Source organism: Diadema antillarum, unplaced genomic scaffold (genome assembly GCF_040938485.1).
Source record: "Diadema antillarum isolate AM-2024a unplaced genomic scaffold, OU_Dant_1.0 seq00000555_RagTag, whole genome shotgun sequence".
Taxonomy (NCBI): domain Eukaryota; kingdom Metazoa; phylum Echinodermata; class Echinoidea; order Diadematoida; family Diadematidae; genus Diadema; species Diadema antillarum.
In genome coordinates, this window is record NW_027271498.1 from 381,801 (window position 1) to 394,444 (window position 12,644).

At 37.5% G+C, this 12,644-nt stretch overlaps 1 protein-coding gene across 1 annotated transcript in view; it reads left to right on the forward strand.

Moving 5' to 3' along the window:
• Positions 1–12,644, forward strand: part of LOC139734958 (uncharacterized) — a 108,256-nt gene that overhangs the window by 59,305 nt on the left and 36,307 nt on the right. Inside the window, exons 20-21 of the mRNA XM_071645735.1 lie at positions 2,110–2,397; positions 5,787–6,092. Coding sequence (XP_071501836.1) covers positions 2,110–2,397; positions 5,787–6,092 — 594 coding nt within the window. The remainder of the gene's footprint in view (positions 1–2,109; positions 2,398–5,786; positions 6,093–12,644) is intronic.

Genomic DNA, 12,644 nt, shown 5'->3' on the forward strand with positions numbered 1-12,644 from the left:
ATGTCTGGCGACTTTTTGTTTGTTTTGAGGTGCACTGTCACATATTGTGTTCATAACACTTTTCTCTCTTTTTTTTTTCTTTGTTTTTGGCCATTGCTCCTGTTACATTATCTGGAATATTCAAAAAGTTTTGTTTACTTTCATTTGCCTTTTGTTTTCCTTGGAACACCATAACAGTTTGTGAATTGTGATGAATGTGATTTATATTTTGCAAAGCATTGGTGCCACCGGTGGATGCATATATGTTCCAGAATGCAATATATATGTGTGTATACTCCGTTTGTGGCTATCATTCTCTTTTATTTTTTTGCCATTTTATATACAGTTGTTTTCTCCCTGCCCCTGCATGTGACTTGCATTGCCCTTTTGTGCTGAAATAAAGAGTCTAATTGTCAGTTGACACAGTGTAAGAGTGACCCGCATCGCAAAACTTCCACAAATTCACTTGAGTTATTATATTTCCCACTCGTCCTTAATAGAAAAAAGTATGTTTTGGGGGCAACGTTTTTATTTAAAAGATTTGCTGGGGTTTTTTTTTCCCCTTTTCCTATTAAAGGTAGTTAAGGACAATCATAGAGCTATCTAAATCTCAAGGTTGGAATCATAAATATTAGTGAAAGTAGTATTTATTTCAAGTTTTTGTAGACCTATGCTCCACCGATGTGACACCTATTTCTCAATTTTCATAACACAAGGCCAACAAAAGTCTACAGGAGAATCTGACAAGAATCTGTCAGTGACATCACTGACACTTTATTGTGTGCTCACAATTTAGAGAGGAGGTCAGTGAACTTTGACAGTACCTTGACCGTCAAAGCCCCCTTTTCTCGAAAGTGACATTCCAAGAGTTGAGAATTTTCTATCACTCGTCCAAGCTCGAGGAAGAGAGGTTTGCAGTAATACCATGTGTATGTAGAAAAAACTGTTGCATGGTGAGAGGAAGACTGGAAGGCAGAGAGTGACAGAGGGAAGGGACAACCCTTTCCTCAAGCTGAATAATTATACAAATTTACATCTGATTTTGATCAGTTATCATATGGGTTTTTTTTAAAGCTGTGAGTCTCATATTTAAATGTCTCACCCTGTCTAAAAAATCTCATCTGACATGGTTACTAATTGCTAGTTTCAAAGTGTAAGGTTACACTTTTATAGATGCCATGAAAGAGAGAGAGAGAGAGATAGAGAGAGAGAGAATGAATGAGGTCATGGTACTGTAACAGTATGAATTTGTGATGCTGCTGTAGATACACGTGTATAACTGGGTAAACTGAATTGCTGCTTTATAGTGCAAGTGTTCTGCATGCAAATCACTTATGCCTTTTTTTAATACCACATCATTGGATGATGGGGGTCCTTGGGCCATATGCTGTGTCTGCTGAGTGTACAGGTTCTGCAAATCAGGCAGCATTTTCACATTCAATTCCGTGATGATGGAGTATCAACCATTCAGCAATGCGAAAAAGGAAATGTTTAACCATACAGGGCAGTGTGTGCATATTCCTAGCTAGAGTTATTCACAGCATGATCTCTTTTGCCTTTCATAACTCTTGCTACCGTGTGTGATATGTACATGTATTACAGGAGTCGAGGTAGTATGTGTGTCTTTATCAGTAAAGAGATATTTCAAAATTATCTAATGCACTGATACATGCTCCATTTGGGGTTATTCCCACTTGTGGGCATAATTTCTTCCAGTGCCAAACATGCACTGTGTCAGCTGTGCTACAGGTGTTCATGTGAAATGCTCTATAAAACAATGATTGTACAGGAACACTTTTTTTGTTGTATTTCCATAACATTTTATTTGTGTTTATGAGACCTGTCCATAACTTTTCAACACAGTCGTTTTGTTCATTTTCGTGTCTCCTTTAGTTGATAGTACACTGTACGTACAAGTGTAGATTACATGGGGTGTCACTTGTCTTTGTAAAGTTCTCATATGGTAATCACAGACATCTGTCATCAATCTGTCACTTTCCTCTTCTTTGCAAATCCTTTGTTCCCCCTTGAACCCACTTTACACTCCTGATGACATTCTGTCCTCACCTTGGCACATCACCCCCCACCCCCTCCCCCACCCCCACCCGACCCATGATTCACAAACTCTAGAACCCTGAGCACCTGGAGTTGTTCCTGAAACTCAAGGCCACGGGAAAACTCAAGAGGATGTCGCCCTCCGCTCAGGAGGCACTCTTCAACTCATCCGTAGGGAGAGAAGAGCTGAGAGAGGCGGTCTCCGTTGCGATATCCCGCAAGGAGGAGGATGGGGGCGGGCTTGATGCCTCGGGAATTGACAGTGGGTGTGTCCGGGGGTCGGAAGACACTTCAGATGTAGGGGGCGAAGGTGAAGTCATTGACTCGCATCCGCTGGATGGGCTGACCGTAGCAACAGACTTGGTAACTTCACTTTGCTTTTGGCTGCCGTGCAAACTGGTATGCTGGCATATATGGCGTGTGTCTGCCCATTAGAAATAATGCTGCAATATTATGACTTTTGCTTCTCGTGGGTTAGAGGGAACACTTTTTTAAATAGAAAGCTCTTTTGTTCTTCTTCTTAAATGATATGAATGAAGTGACAGCAACAGTTGGGAAAATATTTGTGTAAAGCATTGAAGAAGTTTGTTTAAGGAAATTTGACATCAAAGGATGTTCCAACATAGCATCATGTCTGGGCTGCCATTGCTGTCACATGACTTTCATTTAATACCTTTTATTTATTTATTTTTTCTCTTTAAATGGGAGAGACCAAGGTATGATACTTCTTGAAATATAGGAATGAATGAAAGCCAGATAGTATCCTTAGTGCACCTTTAGCAGGGTGGAGGGATACAACATTCTTCAAGAAAAGTAGGATATTCTGTGCTTCATACACAATCAAGTGAAGAGAATCATGTCAGTGCTTCTACTACCTGATAACAAAAGTAGCTTCAATAAGGGGCATTTAGAAATGACCAAGTTAGCCGACTTAATGACAGTAAGGTAATTTTAACTTTGGCAATGTTTGTACGCTTGTGCTTGAATTCTGAGTGTTCAGTTGCTTTTGTTCAAATAAGTTTGCGGAACACACATTATACCCTGTGATCTGCGTGCCCCTGCTGTAGACATTGATGCTTAAACCCCTATAAACTCTGTGTGCCCAGGTACTTGGTTGTATTATACTTTCACAAACTCCTTCATGAGTTTTTGGAAATTCCCCCCAATTCTGTATTACTGGAAGTTAGACATCCCACTCAAGGCATGTATAACAGTGCCTCAATTCAATAGGATGGCTATGGTGATGCAAAAAGGGTGGTAGAGGGATTAGAAAATCTGTCTGCTTTGACACTTTGTTTCCAGACCTCTGTACCATCACAGTTGGTGAAGACTTTGTTCAATCCAGCGATGTGTCTGAATCGGTAAATAAAGCAGAGTAAAGGGTATAATCGGCACTGGCTAGCAGATGCCATGACAATTTGGTACTTGTAGTACATGTATGTGGACTTTTCAATGCTTGTCTGGCATTGGATGTCTGAGTTCCCCAGCAGGAGAAGAAGGCCGGGGTGCGTGCTATGCTTTACTGTAGTCATGTATTGCTCTCTGGTGTAATTGGCCCCAGTCCGACCCATTAATATTCCTGTGTGCTGTGGTGCTCCCCAGCCGTGTACAGCCTGCAATGCTGCCAGTCTTTTGCTTCCCTATTCATGTCTTCTTCACTTTAATATGAAGTCTTGCTTCTCAATCCCTACCCCCTCCCTTCCTCGATATGCGTTTCTTTTCATGGTTTCCATTAACCATTTCCACCCCGTGCTCAGATAATCCAAACCTCAGATTTACTTGGTCTAGATTTTGTCTCCTCTTTTTCCATGTGGTCTATCTTCATATGATACCGTTCATGTCTGTCCACAGCGTCTCTGGAGAATATGGTATTTTATAGCTATCTACGTACGCTGTACGAACTATTCTCTTTAGCCATGACATAAAAAATAAAAATAAAAAAGTAAAGCTGGAAATTGATGAGTAACAGAGCATGATGTATCCAAGTTTATCTTTTTCTTTTTTTAATATTTTTTTTTTTTGCATTTGCAATAACTCATTTCGATATGAATGAACTTTTGTCTTGTGTTGTCAAATTGATTTGATATTGTCCAGTAGTCTAACAGGATGTATTTTCTTTTTACTATGAAATACTGGGAAAGTGGGGTGAAATGTTATTTTGTTGTTTGTTTCCTCAAGCAGTGGTAGTTTTTTTGGGTTTTTTTGTCTTTAACCATCTAGTAAAACCAAATGCCAACTCTCTTCTTTTTCAAATTTTGCTTTGCTACGTTACTGCATTCATGATATTCCCCATATCACTTTTATTCTTGTTGGTGTAGGTTCTAAGTTTATAGTGTAAAGGACCCAATAATGTATCACTTTTTATACATCAACGCTAACAACTCTCACACTGTCGGCATGAGGCTCACACAGTTTACTCATTTCTAACTGCCTCACTCTCAAATAAATCCTCACATGGAACCCCAAAAATATAAATAGATGAGATTTTGGTGAATGTTGTGAGGAGGGGAGATAAGGAAAAGTAATGTGCATGAAAAGCTTCTTTTTTTTCGTACACAATGCATTAAATGCATGTTGCAGTTGCCAGAGTTTCATGCAGCCAAGAAAGTTTGCCGACTTTATTTTGCAGAAGTTTTAGATCACAAATATTTTTGGCTCTGCAGTTATCAAATTTTGCATTCAAGTGATACCTTGTGAAGCACAGTGTTGACAAACAGCCAGAATCTTTTGTTTGTTATCTGATATTTTGTAAGATAATCCAAGGGCAAGAAATGATGCGTGTTGGATCACTTGCCTTTTCAAGTCCACTTGACAGTCTTGAGACGTCATAAGTGACATTTTGTGTCGCAACTTTCTGGCTTCTTTGTTGTTGTTTTTTTGTGTGTGATATGTACGCTTTTGGTTGCTGGGGATTGCACAACAAAATGTAATTCTTATGTCTCTCTTGCATTGACTTCATTGCCACTTAATCCGGGGAGCTGATGAAGGAGTGAAAAACATGTTTTGATAACAAATAAAAAATAGAGCTTCTTGATTAGAATGAGCCAAAGAGAAAGACATTGAGTCAACAAGAAATTGAGTTTCAAAGTAGTGTTTTGCAGATTGGGATCCACTATTTCAAGGAAGTGGAATAGATGTGCATCATTTGTAAGAGCTCAGCATTTCGGTGCGCAGTCATAGTTCCTCATGATAAAGATTCTACCAAAAACAGAAGAAGAAGATGAAAAGAAAGGCTTTTCAGGGTGACATTGTTTATTTGGATGTAGAAAAGCAATAACAAGAAAGCAAAAAGGAATTCATTTATATTCTATGATCGTGTTTGTGGAACAAATCTCGACAAAACTGCTGAGTAAAACTGTGTCCAACGGAAAAGTGTTTTGCCGTTTGACTTCAGTTTGAAGTCAAATGAATGTTGGTTAATCAATAATATTTCTATTCACTTTTCACCTGACATATGCCATGGTTTTCAATGTGATTTTGATGTGACTTTGAGAAAGGAATCCCGTGGGTAACCAACATTTTCAGGGAGCTCACATCCTCATCAGTTTTCATGCAGAAATGACAAATTTTTCATGACCATTTGAATTAAATTTTAATCTTTCAAAGTCTTCAGTCTTTGAAGGGAAGCATGAAAACAGGGTGTGATCAATGAGAGTGAGGAGTTGGAATACAATGTACGTGTCTATAGAATACCATTGTGGGTTGCGATAGTAGATTTCTTGTGTTTTTGTAATGTACTCTATAACAAACAGAGTAAGTCAGTAACTAGAGCGACCCAGAAGACTCCACAGAGGAAGACACCCGCAAAGCATCCCAAGAAACTGCTCTGCAGTCGGCAGCGTGTCGGGACGAGGGCCAAAGCCAAAGAATCGCAGAAGAAGCCATCTGACGGGATGACAGATGAGGTGGAGGACACGGGGCAGGACGACGGTGATCTTGCCGTAAATGGGGTGGAAGATATGGAGGAAGAACCACTGGTGCTAGAGGATTACGATGAGGACGTTATTGACGGTGAAGAGCTCGCAGAGCACTTTGAAAATCTGCTCGCATCAGGCTTGGTAAGCTGTTCAGCTGCGAGTGTTCCGGATTGAGAACAAGAATTAACAACCCACCTTGCATGCTTTGAGAATAAACCCAGTTCATCGCCATACTGATGAAATCTTGTATCATTGCTTTTAATATTCATCTGAAAATCACCTTTCTTTTTATTTGCTTTGGTACAGCATGTGGAAATATTAACCCAGTAAAGAACTCCAACAATATCTACTTTCAGCTAAATTCAGTTCAAAGGAGGTAATCTTCCTTATGTCCAACAGAGGTTTTTTTTTTTTATTTTTTTTCTAAGCATTCCAATCACAAAGGCCCAAATTCAGGAAGGTGGTACAATGATTTAAACCATTAACAAAAACCATGGAGCGCCAAGTGTTGCATGGAATATTTCGTTATGAAATTTAGTCATTTTGTCAACAAAATGACCGTTTCGTTCAACGAAATTATCGTTTCGTTAACGAAATTATCATTGTGTGGATGAAATGTTCATTATAGTTACAAAATATTGTCCTTTTTGTAACAAAATAATCATTTCGTCGATGAAATGACTGATTTCGTAACGAAATATTTCATGCGGCACTTGGCGCTCCATGGTTTTTGTCCGTGGTTTAAATCATGGTTTCATTTGTACCACCTTCGTGAATTCGGGCCATAAAGTACAGATGTTTGCAGAAGTGGAACAAATGGGCGACAATGATGGCACCTTTCCTGTGTCTGAAAATTTGACCATCATTCTTGGTACTTACATATTTCATGCATTTCATTCTTTGAAGATCCACTTAAACTGATTTTTTTTCAAACACAATTTGGGATCTGTGTGGAGGAAGCATGATACAATCTCATTTATACATTATTGTATTGGAGAAAGTGAACTTGAAGTAGATGAAAACACATTTTGTAAAAAATATTTTTCCTGTCATTGCTGATGCAGACTGTCCAAACAGAGAGAAAGAAAGAAAAAAAAGGATTAACCCGTTGAGGACGATTTGATTTTGCTACAACATGCATTTCCCATAGATGCTTGCCCGAGTATACTCGGGACTCGTCCTCAACGGGTTAAGAGAAATCGCCCATCCAAAACACATTGTATGCAGAGCAAACAAGTCCATTTATAGTAGCATACTTACGTATCTAAATAGTGGAGCGGCATAGCCGAACAATTGTGCATTTTGTGATAAAAGCACCAAATTTCGTACACAGGTTGACAATCACGTTCAGATTAAATTTAGATATTGGGCCATCGTAAATAGCGCCCTCAACGTCCATGGCATCCATTTTTCAAAATGGCTGCCATAAATGCTATGTTTTCGTAAAATTTGCTAATTTTAGGAGAGAAAAGTAAAGAAGATTTTGGTTACAAATGGGAAATTACATTCAAAATAAATGTAGATATCGAGCCATTGGAAATAGCGCCCTCAACGCCCATGGCAGCCATTTTTCAAAATGGCCGCCATAAATGTCATTTTTCAAAACATTTGCTAACTTCAGAAGGGAAAGCCAGTAAGATTTTGCAAACAAGTGGGAAATTACATTCAAAATGAATTTAAATATTTTGCAATTGTTAACTGCGCCCTCAACGTCCATGACAGCCATTTTTTAAAATGGCTGTCTAATGTGCCACTTCTTCAATGATTTTGCAAATTTCAGAAGGGAAAAGTTAATTAGATTTTGCCCATAAATGTTAATTACATTCAAAATACATCTAGATATTGGGCCATCGGAAATTGCGCCCTCAACGGCCATGGTAGCCATTTTTTCAAAATGGCCGCCATAAATGCCATTTTTTGTTAAAAAATGCAAATTTCAGAAGGGAAAGCCATTTTTTTTTTCTTTTTTGTGCAAACAAGCGTGAAATTACATCCAAAATAAATCCAGATATTGGGCAATTGAAAATTGCGCCCTCAATGGCTATGGCAGCCATTTTTTAAAATGGGCACCATAAGTGCCACTTTTTCGTTAAAAAAAATGCTAATTTCAAAAGGAAAAGTCAATGAAATTTTGGTTATAAATGGGAAATGACATTTAAATTAAATCTCGATATTGGGCAATCGGAAATTGCGCCCTCAACGGTCATGGCAGCCATTTTTCAAAATGGCCGCCATAAATGCTATATTTTCGAAAAGATTTACTAAAACCAGAATGGAAAGCCAACGAGATTTTGCAAACAGGTAGGAAATTACATTCAAAAGTAAACTTATTGGGCCATTGCAAATTACCCCTGCACCCTCAACAGCCATAGCAGCCAAGTTTCAAACAGCTGCCATGGATGCCCCCCCCCCCCCACCTTTTTTTTTTCCAAAAATTTGCTGATGTCAGAAGGAAAAGTCAATAAGACTTTGCAAACAAGTTGAAAATTCTGCTCAAAAAAAAAAATAAGTATAAGGTCTTCTTAGAAGGCGCCCTCAAGGGCCATGCTGACCGCCATGGATGTCTGCTTCTTTTTTATTTTCGGTTTTTTTTTTTGTTGGAAAGATTTGCTAATTTCAGAGAGAAAATCAATGAACTTTGTATATATGTTGAAAATCATATTCAAAAGAAAATAATATATGAGGCCATTACAAATGGCACCGTCAACGACCATGGCAGCCATTTATTTCTTGAAAATATGATAATGCCAGAAGACAATACAATTTCTTGTGCAAATTGACAAAAGACATTCAAATAAATTCAAGTTTGAATTTGAATTTGAATTTGAAATGAAGATATTGAGCCACCATTTAAACATCGTCCCCAACGGCTATGGCAGCTCTTTGTCAAAATGGCTTCCACACACTGCTAAAGAGCAATTATATCTAATGCAATCTGGTGTTCAAAGAAATGTAAATAAAAAAAAAAGGTTTCATTCATGGGTTAGTTCTAAATTCATGTTTTCAGTTTAGTTCTAATTGCAGTATTTCGCGTGTGACGGCTAACAGTATGGATATCAAATGTATGTGTTTTTATGGAAGCATAGCATAAAGTAAATTAACTTTTTTGAAATGAAAGGCCATTAAGAATGTCTTAAGAATGTTTAGGAAGTTACATTTTAGAATAGATACACGTCATATAGTCCCATATATTCAATGATATAGTGTAACTGTCAAAGTTGATACATGGCGCCATTATCCCTGGATATTCATATTACTCTTTTTCGGAAATTTTTCATGTTTGCCACCTAAAATAATTATGCATTCATCATTAATGTAATTGTCAACTTGCGCAAAAAATGTTTATTGTCTTCTTCCGGCATTAGGACATCTTCATAAAAGAAAAATGGCATCTATAACAGCCATTTTGGAAAATGGCTGCAATTACCGTTATTCGCATTTTTTTTTTTCTTCTTGAAAATTTGCGAAGGAACAATTTCTACAGTTAATGCAACCTAGATACTGTATATTGTTTGATTTTAAACATGATTTTCAATTTATGTACATATTTGTTGACTTTTTTTCTGAAATTACCATTTTTTAAAACAAAATGATTATGACAATGGCAGCAATTTTGGAATATGGCGGCAATGGCCGTTGAGGGCAGTATTATAATAATCTAATACAAATATTTATTATAATAATCTAATACAAATATTTATTTCAAACATGATTTTCAAATTGTGTGCAAAATCTTATTGACTTTTCCTTTTGTGAAATCAGGAAATAAGAAATAATGGAATCCATGGTGGCCATTTTGAAAAATGGCTGCAATTGCCATTGAGGGCGCTATTTACAATAATGTAATACATAGGCGCAAGATATATTTCAAGCGAAATTTTTAAATTGAGTGCAAGATCTTATTGAGTTTTCTTGTGGAATCAGTAAATTCAGAGAAAAAATTGAATTTATGGCGACCATTTTGAAAAAAATGGCTGCCATGACCATTAGGGGGCACAATTTGCGATGGCCCAATATCTTAATTCATTTTAAATGTTATATTCCACTCGTTTGCAAAATCTTATTGATTTTCCCTTCTGAAATTTTTAAATTTTACGAAAACTGGCATTTATGGTGGCCATTTTGAAAAAAAAAATGGCTGCCATGGCCGTTGAGGGCGCAATTTGCCATGGCCCAATATCTTAATTTATTTTGAATGTTATTTCCCACTCGTTTGCAAAATCTTAGTGATTTTCCCTTCTGAAATTTTTAAAATTTTACGAAAACTGGCATTTATGGCGGCCATTTTAAAAATCCCTGTCATGGCCGTTGAGGGCGCAATTTGCGATGGCCCAATATCTGAATTTATTTTGAATGCTATTTCCGACACATTTGCAAAATCTTATTGATTTTCCCTTCTGAAATTTGTAAATTTTTACAAAAAATGGCATTTAAGGCGGCCATTTTGAAAAAAATGGCTGCTATGGCCATTGAGGGCGCTATTTACGATGGCCCAATATCTGAACTTATTTTGAATGTTATTTTCCACTCCTTTGCAAAATCTTTCTGGTTTTCCCTTCTGAAATTTTTAATTTTTTTTTGCGAAAAATGGCATTTATGGCGGCCATTTTGAAAATGGCTACCATGGCCGTTGAGGGCGCAATTTGCTGTGGCCCAATATTTAAATCTATTTTAAATGTTATTTCCCACTCGTTTGCAAAATCTTATCGATTCTTTCTTCTGAAATTTGTAAATTTTTACGAAAAATGGCATTTATGGCGGCCATTTTGAAAATGGCTGCCATGGCCGCTGAGGGCGCTATTTACGATGGCCCAATATCTGAATTCATTTCAAATGTCATTGTCAACATGTGTGCGAAATTTGGTGCTTTTATAATAAAATGCACAATTCCTCTAATTTTTCAAGCTATGCCGCTCCACTAAAAGAGAAAGGGGAAGGATAGATGTTTCGTCTTTGTATTCTGAAAGAACCTTGATTACTATATTTGCTAGTGAAGCTATCTATGTCATGTCATAATGAAATACAATTAATCACTATCAGGATAGCGTTCAGACAGCCTTCTGCAAGACAGATCAGATACCATATATCCCAGAAAATTGAGACATTTTGCACCCAATATGCAGAGCAACAAGCCCATATATAGTAGCGTACTTACGTATCTAAAGAGAAAGGGGAAGGGTGAATGTTTCGTCTTTGTATTCTGAAAGAACCTTGATTACTATATTTGCTAGTGAAGCTATCTATGTCATATCATAATGAAATACATTTAATCGCTATCGGGATAGCGTTCAAACAGCCTTCTGCAAGATAATGATCACATGTCTTTACACAAGTCACTCTCAAGATTTTTTCCTTTTTTTTTCTCCCACATCATGACGCACTATCTAAATCTGCAGTCCAGTCTGTGGTTGCAAGCCCCCCCCCATATAGAATTGAATTTGTATAAGATGATCAAAAATCAGATCAGATGTATCCCAGAAAATTGAGACATTTTGCATCCAATAATCTGATAATGACCGACTAGTTTGCCCTGAGTGAATTGTAAGTCATCAGGCATGTGTATCATTGAACAGAAATGAAAGATGGCTCATGTAGGTCCTACATGTACATACCATTATGATAACTTATTTGTTTGACATAGTGTAGTGGGAAAGGAAAAGTTGTAACCAAAAGTTTGTGAGGCACTGTGAAAAAGGGGGGGGGGGTAGAAAACTAAACACTTGTATGAATGTTCTCATTATTATAATTACATGTATGAATATTCATGGTGCATACATTGTAGGTGATAGCAAGTTTGGATGAATTTTGTGTACAAATTGCTTTCTGCAGAAAATTCAATAAAGACCGCCCTCTCTAGTTCTCTATTGGTACATTGTACATGTATGTCCATGTATCGTCTCTGGGGCGACAAGACCTCGTATCTACAAAATGTCAAATGTTCAGGAGAGCCAAAAAACATGGCGGCCAAAGTACTTTAGCGAATGGGATAGCCTTTCCTTTAACATGCTGTGGTGACTTTATTTCTTGAGAAAGACAGTTGGGATTTGGACAGGACATCACTTAACCCTTTATTTGACTATTGCTAAAAAAAGGTCATTTTCACCAAAATTTCAGATACAAGGTCTTGTCACCCTTCATGACATGGACAGGCATCCTCACCATTAACATTGTTATGCCGCAAATTTATTGGTATCCTTATGCATGGCTCGACACTAACTTTTTTGTTTGGTGGCCCGATGGGGCCATCAAAATCCTAAATTTCATATTTTTGGTGGCCCGAGAGAAAAATTTGGTGTCCCGAAAAAAAAAAACAATAAAAAACACGAAAAGTCCTTTTTTTTAATGAGTCAAATATTTAAGATTTATGATAGTAAGAATTAGAAGTTGGACATATCTACTCATAAATAAACTTCAACAAACTTGCAACACTGGCACTCTCAGGCATTCAATCAGTCCTTTTCATCCATCCTTTGAACAAATTTAACTGCTAATTTCCGGCGCAAAAAGTTACGAATATGTTCACATTCTTTTCAAAAAAATTTGGTGGCCCGAGGCGGGCCACCAAATTTACCCTTTTTTGAAATTTGGTGGCCCGACTTTCATTTTTGGTGGCCCCGGGCCACCGGGCCACCGTTAGTGTCGAGCCCTGCCTTATGTCATATGCTTACGCCATGGCTTCTTTTTAATTTTTTG